At 37.3% G+C, this 27,579-nt stretch overlaps 1 protein-coding gene across 2 annotated transcripts in view; it reads left to right on the top strand.

The window, feature by feature from the left end:
- The first annotated feature begins 14,529 nt into the window (after positions 1 to 14,529).
- The window catches only part of LOC106880839 (uncharacterized), a 173,531-nt gene continuing 160,481 nt past the window's right edge, over positions 14,530 to 27,579 (top strand). Inside the window, exon 1 of one of the 2 annotated variants that reach the window (XM_089361647.1) lies at positions 14,530 to 15,055. In XM_089361647.1, coding sequence (XP_089217773.1) covers positions 14,954 to 15,055 — 102 coding nt within the window. In that variant the 5' untranslated portion in view covers positions 14,530 to 14,953. Of the gene's footprint in view, positions 15,056 to 18,310; positions 19,813 to 27,579 lie in introns of those variants that run through there. The other variant, XM_089361650.1, reaches the window with a different exon arrangement.

The raw sequence follows: 27,579 nt of genomic DNA, 5'->3' as shown, positions 1-27,579 counted from the left end.
ATTCAGTCAGGGTCACAAATTGTAAATTTTTGAACACATACATACATATGTGCACACAAACATACATGTGTGCACACATATGCACACGCAAACACATGCATATACACATATGCACACATTCACATGCACATTCACACATGCACACACACACACACGCACACACACACACACACACACAGATGCATATGCATACAATGTAACTCAGAACATGACGCTCTAGGTGAGTGACAATTCACAGCTATATCCTACTCTGACATTTAAAACAAACGAGCAAACAAACAAAAAACAAAAAAAATGTATTATTTTAAAAAAATTATTATTATTATCATCATCATCATCATTATTATTATTATTATTATTATTATTATTATTATTATTATTATTATCATTATTTCTCATGCTGGGCAAAATGCTTAGTGGCATTTCATCTGTCCTTACATTCTGATTTCAAATTCCACCAAGGTCAACTTTGCTTTTCATCCTTTTGGGATCAATGAATTAAGTACCAGTAAAACACTAGGGTCGATGTAATTGACTAGTTCCCTCCTCAAAATCTCAGGCCTTTTGCCTTTAGTAGAAAGGATTCTGGCCCTCGTGCTGGTGGCATGTAAAAGCACCCACTACACTCTTGGAGTGGTTGGCATTAGGAAGGGCATCCAGCTGTAGAAACTCTGCCAGATCAGATTGGAGCCTGGTGTAGCCACCTGGTTCACCAGTCCTCAGTCAAATCGTCCAACCCATGCTAGCATAGAAAGCGGACTTTAAACGACGATGATGATGATGATGATTTCTAAGGCAGCAAGCTAACAGAATCGTAAGAATGCTGGACAAAATGCTCAGTTGCATTTTTTACATCTTCATGGTCTTAGTTCAAATTCTACCAACAGCAACTTTGCCTTTCATCATTTCGTTGTCAATAAAATAAGTACCAGTTGAGTATTGGGTTGATGTTATCAATCAAGACCTCTCTCTCAAAATTTCTGGCCTGGTACCTATAATAGAAACGATTATTATTTCTTTATATTTGAATTTTAATTTTTTTTGTTAATAATAGATGCAGTCATGGCTGTGTAGTAAGAAGTTTGCTTCTCAACCATATGGTTCCAGGTTCAATCCTACTGTGTAGCACTTTGAGTAAGTGTCTTTCACTACAGCTCCAGGCTGGTCAAAGCCTTTTAAGTGGATTTAGAGGATGGATACTAAAAAAAGTCCATTTTGTGTATGTGTATGTATGTGTGTGTGTGTGATCATAATCATCATCATCATTCAACTCCCGCCTTCCAGGCTGACATGGGTGGGCAGTGTCACAAGAGCCGGCCAGGCAGAAGCCTGCACCAGACTTCTGTAACTGTTTTGGCAGAACTTTTACAGCTGGATGCTCTTCCTAACACCAACTACTCAACAGAGTGGACTGAGTGCTTTTTACATGGCACAAGTACAGGCAAGGTTAGTTTTGGCAAGGTTTTTTACAGCTGGATGCCCTTCCAAACACCAACCACTTTTAAGTGGCACCTGCACTGACAGGGTCACCAAGTACTTGCAAAACAAAACAAAAAAAACCTCTTTTGAAAGGGGAGGGGTCATTGGAGGAGACGATCTTGTGTTGGGTGATGAAAAGTTATAGTGAGGCAGATAAACAGAAACAGGTGTCTTGCTGTAGAGGAGGTACAAACAGATGTGCAGCTGCAATGAAGACAGAAACAGGTGTGCTGCTGTAAAGGAAATACATGAGGGAAGTGCAGGAGAAGGAGAGAGAGTGGGAGACAACAGGATAGAGATGGTGGCAAAGTGCCTGGCATACTCACAAGAGCTGGGGAGAAGAATATAAATGGGATGGTTGAGTAAAGGAAGAGAGAGATATACATGGTGGCAAGTGCCAGGGCAGACTCTTGAGGTTCGAACTCTATAATATAAGCGGCAGGATATTGTGAAGGAAGTGTGATTAAAGAGTATGGAGGTGGGGAGTGAGTAGCAAAAACCTGGATATATATATAGTCAGTGGGGGCTACCGGATAGCAATGATCAGGGGGCTAGCAGATAGCAGTGATATATTGAGGCAGTGCATGGGTGGAACACACAGGTCGGAAGCTTGCAGAGAGCAATCATATAGTTGCACAGGGCCAAGAGGACAGGATTGAGAAGTGGGAGGTAAGCTTAGTGCATGAAGTGGAGATGTGAGGAAGAGAAGAGATTTAGCGATGTAGCTTGGTTTGTTGTGGTAGAGTGTGTGAGAAGTTTTCTTGTTAAGTGTGGGTAGGACACACAGTGCTTCTAGAACTCAGTTTCGCTGATGTGGGCTGGTCTTCTCAAGAACTTCATATCACCAGACAACTCAGTCTATATGTATGTGTATGTGTGTATATATATATATTTATACAGACTTGATAATCCGAGTGTTCTAATGTGGACTTGGAGTAATAATGACAGATCAATTAGGTCTTATATAGATAGGATAATAGTTAATTCTAGAGATAAGTCTAGTCTTAGTTGTCCACAATTTACCTATGTACCCTACACAGATCACAAATTAGTGATGTGTAGGATGCATATAGATAAAGTCCATAGACAGCAGTCTGGCTACTGGAAGCTGAACAAGTCCCTATTGGCTTGCAAAACTTACTGTAGCCAGATTAAGGAATTAGTAATGAGGGCACTAACTGGCACTGTGTTAAATAACCAGTGGTGGTGTTCCCTCAAACGAGCCATTCGATTTGAGTCTATTAGATTTAGCAAACAGTTAAGTCTAGAACAGGCTAGAGTAGAAGGGAATTTAGTTAAGGTGTTAGAAGAGGCACTGATAGTGGGCTCTGCACCCCAAGTTTTGGCGGTGAGATCAGTCTTGGACTGACACCTCAATGCCAAACACAAAGGATGCAGAGTTCGGGCAAAAGTACATGCACTGGATCACGAGGATATCAATGTTTCTGGGTGGGCTCGCTCGGTAGAAACCCAATGTGGCATAGGTGCTATGATAAGATTTGTGGTAGATGAGTATGGACAGGAGATCCAAGGACAGGAAGAGATGTGTAAGGCATTTCACGAGCACTTCGCCGAGTTGTTCAGGAGGGGTGGGGTGCTGGACCATGGGGATGCCCTTCGGGATTTCTTGGCCGGTGGCCCAAGTATCTCGGCATGTGAGGCTGAGTACTGTGAAAGGCCGATCACAGCTGTGGAGGTTATAGAGGTGCTTTCTGAGTGCCCTGGGGACAAGTTACCAGGACTGGATGGTCTACTGTATGAATTTTATAAAAGTATGCCAGACTTGTTCAGGAACATATTGGCCGGTGTATACACAAACTGGCAGCAGAATGGGAGAGTTCCCAAGTCAGTGAGCTGGGGAGTAGTAACACTGATCAGGAAGGACCCAAACAAGGGGGATATCATTAATGATTTCAGGCCTATAACTCTGCTAAACACAGAGTTAGAGATTTTGGCCAAGGTGTTAGCCAAGAGAGTGAGGCTTGTCGTAGGCAGCTTGGTGGGAGAGGCACAGACAGGAAGGACAATACATGACAACCTTCACGTCATTTGCTACATCATAGAGAGGGTTAGTAAAGTTCCTGGCAAGGGTGGGGCACTGGTGAATTTAGACCAGTCTAAAGTATTCAATAGTGTTGACCATCAGTATCTGGTGTCACAGACAAGGTGACGGCCATAACCCAGACCTGGTCTGGGAGGATGCTATGGGTTAGGCTTAAATACCCGGATATCGGTTCCACAAGTCTTTTCATTTGCCACAAGGGTAATAACTGAGGGAATATTATATGGATACATTACAAGAAGAGTCAAGGTTTATGTAGAAATCAAAAAAAGAAATGGGAAAGAAAAATAGAATGAAAATGGAAGTCTGAATGGAACAGTAAGAGATATACAGAGGGCAATGAAACCATCCTGCCCTCTCTCATTCAGTGCCTATGCTTTACGAACTCATTAGCTTATGGTGAACAGCTGCTGTCATTTATAAGACATCCGGCTATCAGTTGAATTTGTTATGAAAACTGACCAGCTGCTTTCTTTTGACAAGGAAGGGCAGCTCGTCTTTCTTTGCTTGGTGGATATGATGAAGGAAGTTGTTTGGTGATCAAAGTTAGAAGGTTTGAAGATAAAGATTTTTTTTCTCTCTGGCCAAGTTTTCATCAACTTCTTTAAGTGGCACTTGAAAAGGAAGCTGAGGGTAAGGAGGGAAGTGCTGCTTTCTTGTGTGTTGTGAGTTTATGTGTGTGTTATTGTTTAGTCAGGAAGAAAAGTAGTTCTTAGGGCTGTTCTAAGGCCCTATTCTAAGATAAACCACCTGACCAGAGGAACATGTCCCCTCTGTAAGAGGTGAAAGAGTATATGCTCCAGAATCTGGTTAGATTTTTCCTGGGATAAGACACAATAGTCAGGTAGTGCAACCTCACAAAAGTGGTGTAAATGTCATTCCCTTAACATGTGATCTTTCAAGAACAGCTTCCTCTCAAATGAAATTTGGGTCACACTGGCTTCCCTTTTCACAACTTCTTTCCAGTTTTTATTCAGCTGGGAATCTTGCCTGAACAACACCTGTACCTTGATTTAGCAACAGAAGTTGCCGTCCTACATTGCTTTGTTTCTCTAGATACCAGTTTGCAAACCCATCATGTTCCCAGTTAATGTATGCTCTCATTCCTTCTGGTTCTCAAGAATGGTACTAATGATCATGATTTCCAATATATGCAACACCATGAAGGTGGTAAGCTGGCAGAATTGTTAGCATATCAGGCAAAATGCTTAGTAGCATTTTGTCTGCTTTTACATACTGAGTTCAAATACCACTGAGGTTAATGTTGTCTTTCATCCTTTTGGGGTAGATAAAATAAGTATTAGTTGAACACTGGGGTCGGCTCCCCCCACCCCCACCCCTTGTGTCAACATTTGAAACCAGTATATGCAATACCATGATGGTATTGTATACTTATGCAGATATGGTTCTCCTGTGTCCTACTTCAAGTGTGATGCACCTCAATTTCGCTACAAAGGCTCCAAAACATTAGAAGAGACCAGTGGAGTGGTATCCTTCTCAAACCAAGTTTATGATGCAGCATGGTTTCATGATTGTTTAGGTTAACCACTGAAGAGATACTGCTGTAGATTGTAGCAATTCAGCTTCTGAAGATGGGACTAAAACCAACTATATTTAGGGCAGTCAGCAACTAGCAATGATCAATCCTGTCATATGCTTTAATATCTAAGCACAAAACCTAAAATCTGAAGGAAAGGTATTATCAATTTTATTAACCTCCGCCAACTCCCACCAGTATTTGAGTGGGGTGGCGGAGCAGGTCAGCGTCAGATATGATGCAGCCACTAAACACACAGACATTCTTGATTACATCCACAGAAAAGTCAATTAATGGGCATAAAGCCATTCACAGACATACTTCAGTGTCTGGCCCAAAGATGTGCTCTCTCTCTCTCTACCTTTTTAACTACTATGACAATGGCCTCTATTCCTTAGGATACATCAATCAAGGAATGTTTAACTCCTTTGTCATTCTGAAGCCACATACCAAAGAATACATACAGTCCTTCTTCCCCAGAATGTCAATACTCTGGAGTTTTCTCCACGCACATATCTTTCCTGTTATTATCAGCTTATAACAATTTAAATAGGACAAGAGTGCTATCAACCTAACTATTCTCAGAGACCTTGCAATGACCACGGTCACTACTCTTCCTCCAGACTTTTATTTTATCAAACCCAGAATGATGAAAAGCAACAATGGCTTCAATGAGAATTAAGCTCAGAACACTAAGGGATGTAACTAAATACAGCAAGTTATTTAGATGGCAGGCACTCCAGTGTTTCAGCTACTTCACGCATTCATGGTTTTTAACAGTGAATGATGACATATTGGCGGAGAGGGCAGCTGAGTAAACTGACCCTAATACTCAACCAGTAGGACAGTCAAATAAAGTGGCATCAGCACTTGACCAGGAGGGCAGTTAAATAAAGTCACCCCTGTATTTGTCCAGCAGGGAAGTCAAATAAAGTGACCCAAGCACTTGACCAGTAGGGCAGTGAAATAAAGTGACCTTTGTACTTGACCAAGTAGGGCAGTCAAATAAAGTGATCCCTGCACTTGACTGGTACTTTATTTTCCCAATTCCTTATAGGACAAAAGTGATAGTCAACACTGTTAGGATTATAGTAGAGGGTGTTTTTTTTTTTTTTTTGCATCCTATGTTGCTGTTTGTTTACCAGTCATTAAGTAGCCATCTTCAAAAAGGAGTGTCTGAAGGAAAAACAAAGAACAATTTTTGTTTCTCAATATTTAGACATTTCTTTTTAATGTCATCAAGGACAGTATATTAACATCTATAATATCAATAACTACACACCACCACCACCATCATCATTGCTACCACCATCTCTATTGCATACTTCTCATCCTCCTTCATTGCTTTTGTTATCTTTGTCAGTTCCTCCATCACCAACCACTACCACCACCACTTGAAACTAAACAACAATAACGACTGCAACACCAATGCCAACAACAACACCACCTCTGCTACCATCACAATCATCATCAGCACCATAACTAACTGCCGCCGCTGCTGTTATTTATCAGTTCTACTCATCAACATTACTAGAGGATGCCTCTCTCTCTACATATGCATATGGCTGCTTGGCATGCAAGATATAGCAAACAAATCTCCTTTGAATCACACCTTACCATCTAAAAAAAAAAAAGCGACACATTCGACAATATCATAGATATAGAAACAGATATATTGGTTAAGGCTGAAAAGCCTTCAATCATAGGCTTGCTCCATCAGGTCTAACCCAGGCTTAAACAACAACAACAGCAATAGATAGAAGTTAGAATTTCTGGCCAAGGTTAATCCTTTTACCATATTTCTGGTGAAATTCACTGCCTTTGTTTTGGTTAATTCTGAAAATGAAGAACTTAGTAAAATAACTTTGCCAGGTGTGGCTGTATGGTAAGATGCTTGCTTCCCAACTACATGGTTCCAGGTTCAGTCCCATTGTACAGCACCTTGGGCAAGTGTCTTCTACTATGGCCTCAGGCTGACCAAAGCATTGTGAATGAATTTGCTAGACAAAAACCAAGAGAAGCCTGTTGTGTGTGTGTGTCTGTGTTTATCCCCTTATCACTGCTTGTCAACCAGTGTTGGTGAGTTTATGCCTTCATAACTTAGAGGTTTGGCAAAAGAGACCAATAGAATAAGTACTGGGGCTTAAAAAATAAGTCCTAGGGTCGATTTGTTCAATTAAAACCCTTCAGGGTCGTGCTCCAGCATAGAATGACTGAAACAAGTAAAAGAATAAGAGAATATATATGAGACCCCACTTTCGGTCGTGACTGACCCTGGGATTGTACCTAAAAAGTTACCCTCCCAGGCACAAGCCCGGGCAAGGTTGTTTATGGAAGACCAGCAGTCACCCATGGATACCAGCCTCCCCTCTCCACGCCACCAGTGTTATCCAAGTGACAGGCAAAGGCTGATACAGCTTGGTACCTGTGACGTTGCAATTTCTACAGCTGAGTGAACTGGAGCAACATGAAATAAAGTGTCTTGCTCAACAACACACCACACAGCCCGGTCCAGGATTCAAACTCACAACCTCACGAGCGTAAGCTCGACGCTGTAACCACCTTCACACACACATATATGTATATATCTATATATAAATATGATCTTCATTATAAGATCATAAATCAGAAAAAGAGCATACCCTGTAAAATATAGAGCAGTTGTTTATTTCTGTATGTGTAAAGTAACAGTTTTAGAAAAAAACCATTGGTTTCATATCTAGCATGAACTAGACATATCTTCAGTTTCTCTAAATGATAACTGTTCTCTGCAAAGAATGTTTTTTAGAAACACAAGAACGATGATGATAGTTGAAGAAATATTCCTCTGAAAAAATTATGGCTGAACGAGTTGTCTTCCTTCGCTTGATAGCTAAGTTTTCCAATTTTGAAGTAAAAATTTCCGAAAATGTGGACAACTTCCCACAGCTTCTATCCTGGAGTTCAGGTAGCCTCCTGGCTCATGTGAATTCATAAGGATTATATGTCTTTCTGCCATACACAATTTACATAGTCTTGTTCCATTGCGATAGGGTCTACAAGTTTCTAGTAATTTCCACCTAATGCTAAAGGGTGTATGATTGTCCTTTAGGTGCCATACGTATGCTGCGAATGTCGTGTTGCATCTCTCTGGGACCCTGAAAGAAGATTGGGAGTTGTTCAGGCAAATTTTAAATTTGGATTCACAAGATCCGACATAAATTTTAGTGTGTGTCCCTGTGTTGGCATTGTTGTTACTGATATTTGTGCTGCTCCTTTTTGAGGCTACCTCTGCTTGATACACTGTAGCCTCGGTGTTACATCGGCCATCCACTGGGCATTCATTTCTAATCCTGCATGAACAACTTGCCTCTGTCTGTGGTTTAGGAGTGCTAAGTAATTTTTTCTTAACATTTGGTGCACAATTGAAAGAGATCCTTAAATTATGTCTGTTAAAGATCTTTCTATATTTGTGTGATTGCGTGAAATGCTTATCAACTAACCTAAAAACAAATCTTACCTGTGTATGTCCAGACATTTAGGGAGAAGAGGAGTGTGAAGCCTAAGCGTATGGTGCCTAAAGGATGATCATATGCCCTTTAGCATCAGGTGGAAATTACAAGAAACTTGTAGACCCTATTGCAATGGAACATGACTATGTAAATTGTGTATGGCAGAAAAATATATAATCCTTATGAACTCACATGAGCCAGGAGGCTACCTGAACTCCAGGACGGAAGCCGTGGGGAGTTGTCCACATTTTCGGAAATTTTTACTTCAAAATTGGCAAACCTAGCTATTTAGTGAAGGAAGACAACTTGTTCAGCCAAAGTTTTTTCAGAGGAATATTTCTTCAACTATCACCAGCGTTCTTGTGTTTTTAAAAACATTCTTTGCAGAGAACAATTATTGTTTAGAGAAACTGAAGATATGTCTAGTTCACAAATACATATATTTTCAGTGCAAACACATTCACTGGTTACAGCTAGACAGGTTTTTTCAACCAGCTGGTCTGCTACTTCAGGCTGATGACGAGCAATGACTCAGAAACATGTCCCTGAATGCAGACTAAAGCTGGGTGGGGAAGCTTGTCTCCCCTTCACAAATATAAGGACACAGGAAATGTGTCAAGGCCAACAGGAAGCGGTCCAGCTTCCTAGGGCTAAATAGCAGCAGTATGATTTCCTTAATGGGTCTGTCACATTAAGTTGACAGTAAACAACTGCTTTTTATATATATATATATATATACACACACATACCGGCTACAGGCAAATAATGAGCAAGGTACCTTTTGAAAAGTCATCTGACAGGTCACATTAGCACTGAATGGTGTACCACAACCACTTGTACAAAATCATCTGATTTATCACCTTGCTTCATCGATAAAGCATGGGGTAATCTTTCTCTGCCTAGTTGTTATGGCAACAGAAGTTATGTAAGATTTGAGAAAAGAACTTTTCCTCTCAAACCAAACACTCAGCAACTGCAGACCTTAACTGATACCCTGATTGTTGCAATGACAACTACACTCAACTCCAAGATCCTTGATCCACAATGCAGAAGATAATAATGCTTTATTGTGAGATTAGCGTATATGCATTACCCAGTATTACTGTCTTTACTGTAAAGGAGATAAATCCAATGGCAAGGTTAACATAAAACGACTGGTACTTCCTTTTGGCTGCAGGAAGCTACTAGAAATCCAGACCATCACAAACTACATTAACCCTTTAGCAATCAGATTACTCTCAAATCCATCATCATCATCATCATCATTTAATATCTGTTTTCCATGCTGGCAAGGGTTGGATGGTTTGATCAGAGCTGGTAAGGCCAGTGGCCATACCAGGCTCCATTGCCTGTTCTTGCATGGTTTCTATGGCTGGATGCTCTTCTTAACCTCAACTACTCCACAGGATGTACTGACATGTAATGCATATTTATTCATATAGTTTTGAATTAAACATGCATTATCTTGTGGCTTCAAGATTTTGATGGTGGGATTGTTTATCATTAGAATAGCATTGTAAAGTATGTGTGAGAGGCCAGATCTGACCAGTTTAAACACTGAAGGGTTAAAGCTGACCTCCTTGTTTTTCTCTCAGGTTATACTTCTAAGCCTTTCTTTTCCTGGATTCATACCCACAAGGCAACAGGACAGGAGTTGATAAGTGTTAGGGCATATCCACCAGAGTGGGTTAGCTTGTCTACTGGGTCTCTGGAGCTCATTGCTGTTTCTGAGATTTGCTAAGTTAGTCTTAGGCCTGTAAAGCACCTGGTTATCATTATTGGCCATGGGGAGGTGGGATAAGTCTTTGTGAGGGAGGGGTTATATACTAGAAGGGAAGATTCACACACACACACACACAAGAATACTTCTTGCTAAACCAAATGGGTTAGTAAGTGGCAGAGCTGTAAGCAAGATGGTTGCAAACATTACTGTGTTTGATGTATCACAACACACTCACGAGTGTATAACATGTGTGTGTGTGTGTGTGCATGTGCATGAGTGCTTGAAATCAAAGTTGTTATTTTAACCCTTTAACATTTAAACTGGTCATATCTAGCCCAAATATTCTACATGCTTTATGTTCAAACTGGCCATATCTGGCCTCTCACACCCAATTTACATAGACATTCTAAAAATCATCAAAACCTTAAGGCTATAACATAATGCATGATTAATTGAAGACAATTTGAATGAAAAGGCATTATATTTAATATAATAATCTGAATGCTGTGGAGGCGCAATGGCCCAGTGGTTAGGGCAGTGGACTCGTGGTCATAGGATCGCGGTTTCGATTCCCAGACCGGGCGTTGTGAGTGTTTATTGAGCGAAAACACCTAAAGCTCCACGAGGCTCCAGCAGGGGATGGTGGCAAACCCTGCTGTACTCTTCCACCACAACTTTCTCTCACTCTTACTTCCTGTTTCTATTGTGCCTGTAATTCAAAGGGTCAGCCTTGTCCCGCTGAATATCCCTGAGAACTACATTAAGGGTACACGTGTCTGTGGAGTGCTCAGCCACTTGCACATTAATTTCACAAGCAGGCTGTTCTGTTGATTGGATCAACTGGAACCCTCGACGTCGTAAGCGATGGAGTGCCAACAACAACAATCTGAATGCTAAAGGGTTAAAAGTAGTTTTAAAATAACAGCAGAACATTTGATTGGGTGACTCAAATTTATCATGAAGAATCAATTTGACGAGTTGACTACAACTTTGTAACATACATACACACATATTCACACACACACACACACATGCATACTTTGAAGGTTCACCTCATCACTAATTTCTAACTCCTCTCATGCTCTCTTCTAAAACTTGAGTAGTCACACAGCTTGTCAGCAAGAAATCTGCTTACTTCAGCCCTTTTTTCTCATACTTTACTTCACATTCGAGGTTCATAGTCTTGAAAGATGCTTTGTGAATGCACTTGTGCTTATGGCACAAAAAAAGGCACCCAGTACCCATTGTTAAGTGATTGGCTTTAAGAAGTGCATCCAGCCATGGAAACTATGCCAAACAACAGTGGAACACAAGAGTCCTTGGCCCATCAGATCCTGTCAAACCAACCTATACCAGCATGAAACTTGGACGTTAAATGATAGTGATGAAGAAGATGATGATGATGATGACGAACATCATCATCATAATCAACATTTAATGTCTGTTTTACATGCTGGTATGGGTTACATGGTTTGACAGGAGCTGGCTAGGCAGAAGACTGTTCCAGGCTTCACTGTCTGTTTTGGCATGGTTTTTATGGCAGGATGCCCTTCCTAATACCAACCACCATACATCTTACAGAGTTGACTGAGTGCTTTTACATGGCACCAGCACTGGCGAGGTCTGTTTTGACATGGTTTTTACGGTTGGATGCCCTTCCTAACGCCATCCTCTTTACAGACTGGCCAGGCTGCTTTTTACGTGGCACCAACACCGGCAAGATCATACATACATACATAACACACATATAAATTTCAGTTCAATAATGGACTTATCTCCGTTATTCGACCCAATACTTTTTACCAATGTCTGTTTTAGTTTCGTATTGATACGAATATAAATTACACTTTAGTTGATTTTGCTTCTCATAGAAATTAAAATAATTATACGGTTCATTGAACTGGTCATATTTACCCTCGGAAATGACCCTTGTGTATAGTTTAAAGAGATCAATAATATACTAGATCAATCAAAAATCACTTTATGAGCCCTTCCCATAAAAATATGACTAAGAATGGTGTGAATATTTGTCACACATGTATTTGTGTAGGTAAATGTGCATGAATGCGCGCGCGCACATGTATGTATGTATAATTGTATAAATACGTGTGTATATTTTGTAAATTTGTATACACAACAATTACTCATGCATATGTTTTTATATAAACACACACACGGTTTGTTTTAATGTATAGTTATACAGTTATGTGTAAAATCAAGCATGTATTGAAAGATCATTGAACACATTTAATTAGTATATCACATTTATTATGTTTACAAGGTAAAGGTTGATAGTGACATCGAAGTTTCGGCTCCGGTGCCTTCCCCTTCGTTTGACAATCTCACGAAGGCAATAGAACCAAAACTTCGAAATCACTATCAATCTTTTGTAAACATACAGTAATATATATATATATATATATATATATATATATATATATATATATATATATTGCGTGTGTGTGTGTTTGCATATAGAGTGGTGAGGAAGATTGAGAAATTTATTTTTACCAATTAGAAATTATAAGTCAGATTTTGCCCTTCTTTTTCTTTTTTCTTCGTAGTACGGGAGAAGAAAACAACATACACAAAGATAAGAAACACCAAAACTACAAAAGAAAAACCGTAAAAAAAAGGAAAGGAAGGCCATTTTGAAGATTATGAAACTTCCAACCAATCAGGTTCGCAACCACTGAAGGAAGTGTTCGGGCCATTTTATTTACAACCACAGTCGTTGTTAACAGCTAATTTCAACTTTCTGATACACTTTTTTCTCCAATGAACGGCTATAAAAACTTGCCAAAAAGTTGAATTCTAATTCTCCATAAAGCAAATAAATATATATATCTCACACAATATATATATATATATATATATATATATATATATATATATATATTTAGCTATGAGTCGGTTGTCTATATCTTGTTTGTTACCTATTTCGTTGGTAAAATCCCGACCACAATACTTTCGTCAGCTGCTACTGCAATTTGTCAAGTTTCTTCTAACTGTTCAATCTTTCTTTTTCCGTCTATTTCCACTCCTTCCTCTTACTGTTTTTTTAACTCCGACCCTTGCTGTCTCCCGTCTGCCTCTCTCTCTCCCTCAACGCATGTGTCATTACTGACGAGGTACCTTCGTCACTAATTACATTCACCTCTTCAGACATTCGTACACCCTTCTTATTCTTTTATATTCTTTCTCTCTCTCACACTCATTTTAGTTGCCACTACAGATGGGTTCGAACTAATTGCATCCATTCAGTTCACCCTCTTTTAAACACGACTGTTCCCACCACTTCTTATATCTTCCTGTTGGGGGAGAGACAGAGAGACAATATGACAAAAGAAAGGGGAGAAAGTAGTCAGTCAATAACAATTTAAATAATACAATCAGTCACATACTGAACATAAAGACCTAATAATACCCCCCTCCTCATCAAAAAGATAAAAAGAAAAAAATATTTTATTAGAATAAATTATTTCGCTAGGTTTATTATCTTTTTTTCCCCCTTCATGTATCCCCTCCACCCCAAGAATTACTAAGTCCAAAAATTAACTCAGTTATTTCATTTCGTTATTTATTGTGGTTTGGGTGACCAGCTGAGGTCATCTATGTCTCAGTTGGCCACTTAATATCCACAACACTTTGGTCTTGTCTCGCTTCCCGTTCATTTCTTTACCATATAGCTTCTCTAATATATATATATATATACATATACATACATACATGCACATTCAAGTGTATGAGCGTTTTATTTACACGCCAATTCCACCGACGACACAAAGCAAATTTTACTAACCATTATCATCGGCATAGTCGTCGTCATCATCATCATCATCATCGTCATCATAATACAATTGCAATTACTACTACTACTATTGCTACCACTATTACCATTGCTGCTGTTACTGCTGCTACTACTACTGATAGTGTTTCTGCCACCGCAACTAAATTATAAGCTTCCGTCGGCACCGCTGCTCTTTCTGGTGGCAACTACTTCCCACCAAATATCTTCGTCCCACACTTCTGTTAATAATGTTTTTTTAAATCTATTTTTTTAAAATTACAAACACTCATCACCTTGAAATATATACACACACAAATATACACATATATATTCCAACCTCGGTCCTGTACTTGTTTAATTAGCATTGTTTAATTACACCTCTCTATCTATCCTTCCTTATAATTCCGAAAAGGAAGTGTGTGTATGTATATATATATATATATATATATATATATATATATACTTGCTTGCTAGAGAAGGAACACTGAGCCGTATATATTTTGGTTGAGAAGAGACAAAAAAAAAAAAAAAAGAAAATCACGGCGAAGTATACTACGAAAATAAATTACAAGAGACAAGACGGAAATCTGTTTTTATAAGACGGTAAAAAGAAAGGAATTTGTTTACATGAAATGGATTACATTTTGGTGTGAGGAAAATATACCCGCTTCAATTTTTCTCTGGATAATTCGTCTACGATGATGGTTATATTACGAGGAAATACCAGAAATATATAACTAGATCATTTAAAACACATATATGTATATATATATATACATTTATGTGTGCCTATGTATACGTATGTGAGTGTATGTGTTCATTTGAAAGTAAATTTGAGAGGCGATAAGGCCATAAAAGAAATTAAGGCAATATGAACAAACTAGATTCTGTATTACATTCGGGATGGATGGTGAAATCCCCTCCACACCAAGATCAACATAAGAAGTTAGGAACATGGAAACTGTTCCAGCCTGTAAGTACTTCTTAAATTGTTTTTCTTCAAAAGATTTATTCTGCTTTTTATTGACAAATGAACAAAATTTCAATTTCTGAAAGTAGCCACCCTATATACAAGCAATATCTGTGTCTATATATTTACATATTCACACGTGCAGTGTGTATAATACATATTATTATATACGTCTATTCCTATAATATCTTAGCTAAATTTTTATTCTTTTTCTACTTCGTCCTTAAATCTTTGATTGAGATTCTTTAAATTCCATTAAAAACTTGGACGACCAGCTCGTTTTCTTTTCAAGAGATAGTTTCAGATCTCTCCAGATCTTCAAACATTCCTCTGTCATTGAACGAAGCCAGAGAGCTTTCTAACTTCAAATTTCAATTTGCTTAGATTTGTGTTTGCTACTTCACTAATAGCAACTTATTATTTATCAGCGACTTCAACTTACATTTAACAAGCACGTTGTTGAATTTTTACTTCTGGACACACACACACAATACCGAAACCACATACAAACAACCGCTCACATACATACACACTATCTATGAAATAACTCCAGTTTTAAATTCATTGAGCCAATAAATAGCTTTAATAAAGGAAGGTCTTCTTGTCTTCATTAATTGTGGACCCCAACAAAGAAGATGTAGAGTTATGTTTAAATGGCCAAAATCTGACTTTATCCTTCTCCTCTTCTCCCACAATTTGTCTGCGGGCGTTGTTTTTTCCCCTTTTTTTCTTTTGTATTCTTGTCAATTATCACTCTGGTGAAATGTGTTGGTTAGTGTATATATTTCAGTGTGTATATTTCCAGTGTATGTTGAGTATATAAGGTGTCTCAGTGTGTATATATATTTGACCGATGATACCGTTTATTGAATTTTGGGACTATTCTTTTAATATCTAATTTGTGTGTGTTTCACGTACACTACATATATACGCAATATATATTTACACAATATACGCATTTATATATATATAATGTGTATATACATACAATACGTGTACATATAAACAGCATGTGTTTATACACACAATATATGTGCGTGTGTATACTCATTGTATATGAGTGTATATACATACAGTATATGAGTATACACACCATATATGTATATATGTATATGTAATACGGATACGAAATGTTTCGGTCAAAAATTTAGAGAAAACAGAGAGAGAGAGAGAGAGAAGTAGAGTTGTCTGTTGTGGCGGTGATGGGGAATCACATTGTCAATAGACTTCCATCTTCATAATAGTCCAAGCCTTTTTCTTCAGCTATGCCTCCCGGAAACCGAGCCTTTTACCAGATTTTTTCCAAACCTTCCTCTTGACATTTTCCTTATCCACTCAGCTCTGCATGTAATTCTTTTTTCCTGAATATTCTAATGTCTCTCTCTCTCTTTCTTTCCTATTTATCATGTTTGTTGTCAGACGTGCAACTCTAACGGTAAACTGTCAAGTTTTAGAAGTTGCTGATTTAACTTCTTACAATAAATTAATTTATTGTACTGTTTAATATTGTGCGGTCATTTCATTGGTGCTTTTGCTTTACTAATTACCAAGACTTTGTTAAAAATCTAGCAAAAATAACAAGTTTACGTTATATGTATAATCTATCTATCTATCTATCTTAGTGTGTGTATGTATGTATGTATATTTTGAAGATGATCCATCTTACTAAACTTCTCATTGAATTCACTTATAAGTTTATAAAACAAAATAAACAAAATGTTCAATTAAAAATATTTACGCCAAACTCATTAACGATGAAGACAAAAAAAAGTAATAATAAACTAAACCAACATAATTATCAATCATTGATTGCAGGACCCTAATAATTACCGATTTAATTGATATTAGCTTCCTTGTGAGTTGTCTACTTGTGACATTGTATTGCGATGTTGACATGTAACCTCATTTCACTTCACACACACACACACTTTTCATCTTCTAAAATTTACCAATAAAACACAACAAACTCAGAGCTACGCCCCTGTTTTATTTTATTTATCTTTCCTAAAATCATCTTTTGTCTTAGAAAAATTTCTACCTCTAATAAATCCCCCTCTCGCGCTCTTCGGATTTTTTTAATATGCTAGACCACTGGTTTTAATCGATCAATATCAATTTCTACCTTCATTAATAAATTTTAAATATATATATATATATATATATATAATTTTTCTCACAAACACTAGCACACACACACACACACTAGCACACACACGAAGAACGATGACTGTCTTCGAAGTTTTGGTCTGTTAACTTCGTTAGACTGTCTGACGAAATCTAACAGGCCGAAACTTCGAAGTCACAGTTACTCCTCTTGTAAAAATTCAATAAACATGCACTCCACCAAAAATATTGAGAACATTTTCAGCTTAAAGTTAAACACACACATTATATATGTGCTTGTGTTGTTTTAATTTTAATCTGATCGGCTGTATTTTGTTTCCATTAATCTACATGTTGAAAACGATAAATAAATGATTATGTTTATGTAGTAACATAGGCAAGAAATCTGGGTAATGGGTTTAGTCAATCATATCGAACCAGTACAAGAGTATTTCATTTTATCGAATCCAGTGAGACGACAAGCAAAGTTGACAGCGTGATTGAACTCTGACTGAACGTAAAGAAAAAGGAACGAGTAAGTAAACTGCGAAGTAATATAGTTGATTTCCAAATTCATATTCTACAGTGTTTGGGGATGTATATTAGAGAATTTGGAGTTTTCTCTCTTCAAAAATCTTAATTTACCAAATATTAATGGTCAAATACTCGCAAAGCCAATACAGTTTGGTTTTGGCATACATTGATATTGGTAACTCTCTGGTCATTGTGGATGAAGACTACAATGCTATTTCTTAGAGATGCTTGTGGATTCTTTACAGGCGGTAACTCTTTCTTTCTTCGAACATCTCAATTTACCAAAAAGTATTGCTTAAACAATTTAGAGGTTTATATAATAGAAAAAAGTTCTCTTTCTCTTACATGGGCCATATCGTTCTAATACTTGGAACATAGTTTTGTTCAACATTTGCGACTTTAGTCTCTATTGCCGATAATTAGAGAAAGAATTTTCGATGTCTCGATCAGTGCTCCGCAATCGTTATGTCACCGCACACTGGTGTGACATGAAACGACGCTAGGTGTGCCGCAGTGTAACCTAATTATAATTTCCCCCCTATACTTTTAGTTATGTTTTTGGTCCAGGTGTACCGCCGAATTTTGAAAAGACTAAAAGTGTACTGCAATTGAAAAAAGGTTGCAGAGCATTGGTCTAGATCACAGTTGTCAGTGGTACAAGATTTTATTGAAGAGTAGAAAAATAGCTCAAAATGAAATTTTCAGTCATGGACTGCAGCTAAGTTACAGGGACGTAAACAAACCAACACCTTCTTGTCAAGCGGTGGTAAGAAGTAAACGCACACACACACGACAGGTTTCTACACAGTTTCTGTCTACCAAATTCACTCACAAGACATTGGTTGGCCTGGGATTATAGTAGACATTATTTGCCCAAGGTGCCTCGCAGTAGGACTGAACCCTGAACTACGTGGTTGCGAAGCGAGTTTCTTAATCACACAGACATTTAGTACGTCTATATACGAAGGTTTAGATATCAAAGTGTACTGAAAATTTTCTCAGTAGCAGAAAACAGCAATGTACAATGTGACCCCAGGAATATAGCTTAAGGAACCATATTGGTACTACTTCTTTTTGTAAAATATACATCAATGACTTCCCAGAAAATGTTCTCATGGACTCGTACTGCTTTGTGGTTGGGGCCAAGATTTTCCTCACTACAACTAAGGAAGAAAGACCATGCTAAATTGCAAAAGAGAACTCCAGAAAATGTAAAACTGGAATGATTCACGGTTGTTAGCTTTCTATCAGGTCAAACAATATAACAGATTGAAATGTGAAGAATATGATGATCATCATTGTTTTCACGTTCACTTTTCTTTTCCTGGGTTGGAAGGAATTTATTTGAGGCAGATTTTCTGCGGCTGGATGTTTTTCTTGTTGCCAACCATCTCGTTTCTAAGCAAGGCAATATTTGCCCATAGCCAGACTTGTATATTCTCAATGAATGATATAGTGACACTCATTTACAACCACAACGCGATGTCAAGGCAAGGAGACACAAACATACACATCTATACACGCACGCACATATGGCGGTCTTCTTTCAATTTCCGTCGACCAAAATCCTCTCACAAGTCCTTTGTTGGCCCGGGGCTATAGCAGTGTCACACAATGGGATTGCCCCGAAATTGTGGTTCGGAAGCAAACTTCTTAATCACACAGCCACACCTGTGCCTAGACCCTGCGCCTAGCCTTGTGGCTAGGCGAAGGTGTGGATGGTGGGTATCAAGAGAACTTTTGAATACTTCAACAAACATTTCTATATCGTCTGACAGATGTATTTTTGTAAGATCCTATTTAGATGATGCAACTTCTGTCTGGCGTCACACCATCACCTCTTTTACAATAAAGAACACATGGGAAAAAGAATTGAATGTATACCAAGAAGAGCTATTAAACGAATACCTGGATAGAAAAATCTGACGCCTAGTATCCAGAGATTGCGAAAAACTCAAATTACCGAGATAGAGATGAGTCAGAGCGGATATACCAGAAATATTATTACTGAATGGTAAATAGTTTTCATGAAGACGGTTTATGTAACTTAATTCGCTCCTGTGTCGAGAACTGAAGTTGAATATTGAATAAGGAGTAAAACTACCAAATATAAACAAGAGACAGTAAGTTTGAAGTAACAAATAGTTTAACAGTGAAAAATTTGTATCAGTTCCACGGGAGGGGCAGCAGATGAAAACGGTGATAATATATTTTAAATAAGTATATGGACAAACGTTGTGAGCAATTAGAAATATAATTTTCGAGCTGGTATAAGTATTTGGGAATATGTAAACAATATATAGAGTAATGACGATAATCATAATACAAATATATATAGTGTGTAATTAACTGAATTCTATATACTCTCTTCATATTATTAATGTATATATTGTTTACACACACACACACGTGTGTGTGTGTGTGTGTGTATGTATGTATATGTATATGTAACTAAACAGCGGTACATATATAGTACACATTTAGTAACTGATGTAACGTTCCGCAATCGTTGCGGATGTTCATTGGAGATCAATGTGTGTCTAAATACCTGGACAACAACGTAAAAACATGATTGCTGATGTAAAAGAGAGCAGCTACTAATAAACGTTTTTGGGTGTTAAACACGAGAAAAGTGTCTAACCACGCCCTATACACACACATACATGAATATATGTACATGTCAGTTTGTGGACATAGATATGTGTATATGTGTGTATATATTACATACTTACATATGTGTGTGTGTATATATATATATATACATACGTGTAAATATGTGTGCATATACATACTTATGTAGATGCGTATATGTACGTATGCGAGTGTCAGATATGTTTATGAAATAAATGTAATAAATGCTGTGAGATTAGTTTAGTTAAAATTAAAAAAAAGAAAAACGTTGAATTTAGGGAAAACCTTAAATGTTTTATTAATAGATCTCTCTGCCTCCCAGAACTGACCGACGGTCCGACAAATGTCCAACGTCCCAAAGTTGGTGATGCTGCTGCTACTGTATGTACATGTGAATGAAGAATTTTCATTGCATCTGACGGTTGTTTGGAACTGCGCATCAACTAGTTGCTATTCCCCAGTCATGCTGCTACTGGAAGCCAGTACACTTTACGATAACCGACCACATGTTCTTCGCAGTTCGGCATGTCGTGAAACCACTAGTCTTCTCTCTTCTAGAGGAATGGTTTTTGTCTCTTAATACAGGCCCATATAAATATTCAGAGGTAGATACATTTATCTACAATTTCCAGTGTGACGGTTCTTCATTACTATCATTCTCACGTGTTTTTTTTTTTTGTGTGTAATATATATATATATATATATATATATATATATATACATACAAGTGGTTTCCTTTATGTTGGTAAGGATGGGTAGTGGTGAGGGCGGTGGAACCGGCTGAATTGAATAAACTTATCTGGCATCAGTGATGATCATTATGTCATCATAGTTTCTTTTATATATACATATACATACATATATATATATATATATATATATATATATTACTTATCCTATACATATGTCATCCATATATTACACATACCGGCAAATATATGTGTGCGTGTGTGTGTTTGTCTCGTAGGTGTATGTATATGTGTATGTCTGTCTATGGTGGAATATTTTAGGCTATTTCTAGCTGTGTTGATCACCTCATTAGTTAAATGAGCTTCAAAGTTGTGCATGTTTAGAAGTCAATTTGTGCGAGCTAAACAGATTCCTTCAGAAAGCTGATTTCTTCATTTCTGCTAATAGCCAGCCAGGGTCTCAGTCCTATATAATGTTTCCATTCACATGTCTGCGGTATTATAGGAATATATATATATATATATATATATATATATATGTGTGTATATATATATATATATATGTGTGTATATATATATATATATATGTGTATGTATATATATATATATATAGATAGAGAGAGAGAGAGAGTGTGTGTTACTTCATGTTATCCAACTCGGATGGATGAAAGGTGACGCTTACTCCGACTGATTTTAAACTCAAAAAATGAAAAGTCTTTGTCTTCTGAGATTCAAATCTCGCAGAAATCAACTTTACCTTTCATCCCTCCGGGAATGATAAAAGCAAAGTACCAGTAAAGTGCTGGCAGTCAGTTTATATTTCCATAACGTTTGCTAGATGTAGATTGAATATATAATACTGTAATTAAACTCAGCAAGGCGTGTTGAGAAACTCTAACGATCTGCCATTCCACTGTAGGGTGTATAAGAATTTTTGGTAATGTAGTAGATCTAGCAAATCGCTTGACATAGATATTTAGTAAATAAGGTTGTTCTAACCACCATTTCAACACCCATCCAAAGAAAGTGGCACAGAACCATATTTTGTTAATGTAGAAAGTGTGGCTTTACATAATGTATTCATGATATATGCATGCGCAAGTGTAGCTGTCTGGTAAGAAGTTTGCTTCCCAACGACATGGTTCCAGGTTCAGTCCCACTGCGTGACACCTGGGGCAAGTGTCTTCTACTATAGCCTCGGGCCGATTAAAGCCTTGTGAGTGGATTTGGTAGACAGAAACTGAATGAAGCCCGTCGTGCATATAAGTATATATCTATGTGTTCGTTCCCCCCACTTACTGCTTGACAACCGGTGTTGATTTATTTACGTTCCCGTAAATTAATTGTTCGGCAAAAGTGACCGATAGAATAAGTACCAGGTTTAATAAAGAATGTTGGGTCGATTCGTACAAGGTAGTACCTCAGCGTGACCAAAGTCCAATAACTGAAAAAGTAAAAGATAAACAGAATTTGTTTGAAGTTGGTTTCATAAACTAGTATGTATCTGATGATGTTTTAGGATAACTGTATATGCTCCCCAACTGTTTTATCATCTAATCTTTTGAGAGAGAATTTTTGTTTAGATGTTCTACTTAGGAACCCCACACTAAATCTCTCTTGGTCTGTTTACCTCGTATGTTGTATACCTTCTTTAAACGAAATGCTATCATCTCGATGGTGATCGATACATACACCACCTTGAACCCTCATTGATTACCCATATGGGTTGTGCAAGGCCAAATTTAAGACAGAATTGTGAAAAACCATGCACATAGGGGAATTTTGCTGAAAGTTGTGCGCTTGCTTTTGAGGTCAGTAAAGACTGGGGGGGGGGGGTTGGCTCGAGAATCTTCTGCCCAAAGATTCTACCCATTCAGTAAACAACTGGATTGAAAGCTTTCCAGTTATGAAGATTCAGTTGAGTGTAAGTTTCCGGAACTCTCATTTAATCATGTTATGCCTCTAATCCCTCACATTCTTCGTCCTTACGTAAGCTGCTTGCTCGTTTACATTTTTAACCAGACTTTTCCCCATGGTAGAAATTATAGTGAGCTGAAAAACTCACTACAGGTTATACAACCCTTCTCTCCATGGTCGTTTTAAGTCTAAAAACAAAGGAGACAACTTCAATATGATCAATGAACCGAAATTGTTGAAAAATAAAGATGATGAAGATGGGAGCGGAACTTGTCTTGTAAATATTGCCAACTGAGTAAAACATTGTTCCCTGAAGAGACCGAAACATGATCGATATTTCGTACACAAAATTCACACTAAAATTTTCCCATAGCTCGTATTAGAGTTAACTCCCTTATTTTATTTTTAGATTCTAAACAACACAAGAGGAAGTTTTTTCTATTAATTGCATGGATAGTCTTAGTTGATCGTAGTTTTTCAGTCGTTATATTACCTATATTACGTATGTGAGAGACTCTTGATGTTTGTATAGTTAGGATGTAGAACTCTCCGAAGGTACTTTCTACCGGTTATATTAATACACCTGTGTCGCTAATATACTTTACCTTTTCAAAGGAGGGGGCTTCTTACTCAATCATTCGGTCTGCTAGAAATAGTAGCTAAATCTCTCAAATCACAGTCTGTTGTTTACAATCGTTAAATGTTATCTTTGATACATCTTTCTGTCTTGTTATTTTCTGCACAAAACTTCGCATGTAACCTGAACTATTCTCACCAATGCTTGCGTAACTCTCATGAACGGAAATCTCTAAAACATCCTATAATATCGATCAGTTAACATGTCCGGACTCCTTCAACCAATACCCAAGTTCAAACATGGCAAATCTCGAAGGAACCAACATTAATGAACACAATATTCATTCATTCTGTTCAAACTCTTTACTATTTCCGACAATGTTTTCATGGAACCTGAAGTTCTTTACATAACCAAGATGACAGGCTGAGCTGGCTCTTCATTGCTAGAAAATACTTCATTCCTAAACGGATGCTAATCCATTACAGTTAAATACAATTTGGGGATTGTATGCTCCTCATATCTCTGAAAATCCTAAATAGTGCAGTCTAACAAATAAGTAAGCTTTCAACAGCATATTCTAAGAACTACGTAGCAATATTCTCACATTACAATAATCTTTTTTACTCTTATGCATAAGGCACGAAATTTTGGGGGAGGGAGTCAGTCGATTTGATCGACCCCAGTATGCATCTGGTACTTAATTTATCGACCCCGAAAGGATGAAAGGCAAAGTCGACCTCGGCGGAATTTGAACTCGGAACGAAATACCGCTAAGCATTTCGCCCGGCATGCTAACGTTTCTGTCAGTTCGCTGCCTTCCTCATATTGCAATAATGGTATATCTGTCTGGCTCTGTGTTATACATCGATCTCAACCCATTCAATGCATTTTCTTTCTGTTCCCATTGCCATTATTGACGCGAACGTCCCTTGGAATCCCTTCACCTTCTTTGCACCGATTACACCCAGTTATCATTAATCTCTGTTCTGAGTCTAGGCCAGGGATGGGGAACCTTTTTGTGTATGAAGGCCACCCTACAATTCATTATCCCTCATAGAGGCCGCATTAAACAAATTATTTTTCTTGTATTTAATTATTTTATCCCCTAATTAATTTATTAGTAATCTAACAAAAGAAAGACAGGTATGTAGAAATCGAAAGCATGACTTTTCAAATATTTTATTTAAATAAGTAGGTACATTGTATACAAGTAATAAGTAAATGAATAATGATCTTATAAAAAAAAGACAGCTTATGAACATCGAGAATATAACATTTTCAAATAGTTAGTTCAGGCAAGTAGGTACTTTTTATACAAATTTTTGACTTCTTCGAATTTGGTTTTTTTGAGAAATTGTTTTGATATCGGGCTCTAACATAATGTTTCTTAGTTTCAATTGGTCCTCCAAATGCTCATCTGTCAATTGCGTTCTCAGCGAATTCTTGATTTGCATCAAGTACGAGAATGTGGATTCACAACAGTTTGTTGAAGAAAAGCAGGAAATTAGTCGGCGTGCATGTTCACGAAGACGAGGATATTCTACCGCACTTTTCGAAATTTCGATGGGATTTTCCCTCTTGTCAAAGAGATTTCAGGATATTATCTTCAGACATTTCAATAAGTTCCATTTGTAACTCTTCGAGAGCCTCTGAAATATCAACTAGGTAAGGCTGAAAAGCAAGTTTCAGAGTGATGTTATGTTTTTCAAAATCGTTGAATCTTTTATTATATTCTTCTATAAATGAGTCTAAAACTGGCTCGTATTCTTCAAAAGAGTCATAGATATTTTCATTTTCACCCATTACCTTCGTAAGCTGAGGAAAGTGTTCTGAAAGTTTTGATTGAACCGAAAGGAACTTGAAAAACGACAATTGTTTTCTAAATGCCCAAATTTTTTGCCACATATCAGAAATACATTTGTTTTTGCTTTATAACGAAATGTTTAACTCATTTTGTTTTGACATCACATCACATAAAAATGCAACATCTCTGTAAAAGTTTGGATCTGGTAAATCAAAATGTTTGTTGTTGTTTTCATTGAAAAAGTCAATTATTTGCCATCGTAAACACAAAATTTTGACCAATACTTTTCCTTGCGACAACCAGCGTACTTTTGAGTGATAAGGCAAATCCACATTAATTACTTCGTCATCCATCATCAGCATATTTCGAAATTGACGATGTTTCAGAGCATTTGCTCGAATATAGTTTACAATACTTATAACTTTCTGCAAAGTGTCATTTAAAATGACAGATTTTGCACATAAATTTTGCTGATGTAAAAATACAATGAAAAGAAATCAGTACATTTGGTTCTTTAGTTACTTTTTTAAGATGTGCAATAAATCCTTCATTTTCAGCCATCATAGCTGGAGCACCATCCGTGCACACACCAAATTAGTAAAATTTAGTCCTACTTTATGACATTGTTCTTTGAAGTTGATAAAAATATCTATCCCTCGAGTCCTTCCTTTAAGGGTGCCTAAAGCAAATAATTCTTCATATAATTGAAAATCATCAGTTATAACACGAATAAAATACAATACTTGTGCTGAATCTGGAATCTGTCGATTCATCCAAAGCTACTGAGCAATATACATTTTCTTTTTGGATTATATTTTTCAATTGCTTTGTTACATTGCAGGCCAATTCATGCTGTTGATTTGTATTAGTCCTTCTTGAAAGAGGCACGTCTTTATATTTGTTAACTTTATCGGGATCTACACATCCTACCATTTCTAAAATACATTCCTTTATGACTTCTGCATCGCTGAATGGCTTACCTTTTTTACCAAGCAAATATGCAACTTTATAGCTGGCTTCTGTCGTAGCATTCCCTTGATGCAACACAAATTGGAAAAACTGTCTTTGCTTTTGTTTTCCATCTTCCAGTTTCTGCAATGCTATCTTTCAAGACTCGCCGTCTAATTTGGCATATTTATTGTCTTTATGAAGAGCATAATGTTGCAGTGCATTGAATTTCTTAACCGTCACAATTGCGGTATCACAAAACAAGCAAGACATCTTGCATCCACCGTTTACTAAAAAATATTGCAATTCCCATTCTTCATTGAAGGTCCTGTTTTCTTCTTTCAAAATTCGTTTTAATTTTTTTGGCATAATTATGGGTTAAAAAGAAATGTATTTATTCTAAAAAAAAAATAAAAAATAAAAGTTTAATAACGAATTAGTAAAACCGGCCGCACACTGACCCAAATAAAACAGTCTTAGACAAGACACGATAAATTTGCATCCAAAACCATGTTTTTGGTTTTGACGTTAGCAATTGTTACTACCATCCGAGACTGAACATGTAGATTAGCTATAATTTTTTTCCGTAATTAGTACTCTTATTTATCATTACCTAATTGTTGCAGAAATAATGGCAAATATTGACGGTTTCCAATCTCACAAAATAGTGACAATTGTTGAACTTATGACCAAAATTCCAAGAACGTGGTTTCATGCAAGTTATAAGGCTATAATTAACTCAGCCTCACAAAACAAGTCAGTATGAAGTTGGTCACGACTACGCAATTACTAAGTAAAGTACGTAGCACAGATCACAATGAAAAGGTGGACGAGACAGGAACTCCTCGTGTATCATCTGTGAAGTCACTCCCACTAAGCTAGTGTAGCTGACAAGGAAATGTTACCTTTATATACTTGTTGCTTTGAGTTTAAATTCATTGGGTTCAAAGAAAAATGCTTCTAATTTCCGAGAGTGACATCATTAAACACAGTAAACTTTCCTTTTGTCTCTGTGTATGTGTGTATTGTAAGTTTAAGGCAAAAAATGATTTTAGACAAAAAATATTCAATATCAAAAAAAGAAAGAAAATATACCAATGGCCGCAGACGGCTGCACTTGATGGTCCGGAAGGCCGCAGGTTCCCCATCCCTGGTCTAGGCGGACCCCAAAAGCTTGTTTTCATTGTGAAGACTTGGGGGAGGATAAAATGTCTGTACCGTTTCATGCAAGTTATCCATTCACACTGAAAACTCGAAGTACTACTCTCATCTTGTGTATTATAGAAAGACTAATAGGCTTCTAGGAGAGACATAACATTAATGA

This window comes from Octopus bimaculoides, chromosome 13 (assembly GCF_046866305.1).
Source record: "Octopus bimaculoides isolate indiv1 chromosome 13, ASM4686630v1, whole genome shotgun sequence".
In the NCBI taxonomy this organism is placed as follows: Eukaryota; Metazoa; Mollusca; class Cephalopoda; order Octopoda; family Octopodidae; genus Octopus; species Octopus bimaculoides.
This window is presented reverse-complemented; position numbering and strand designations above follow the sequence as displayed.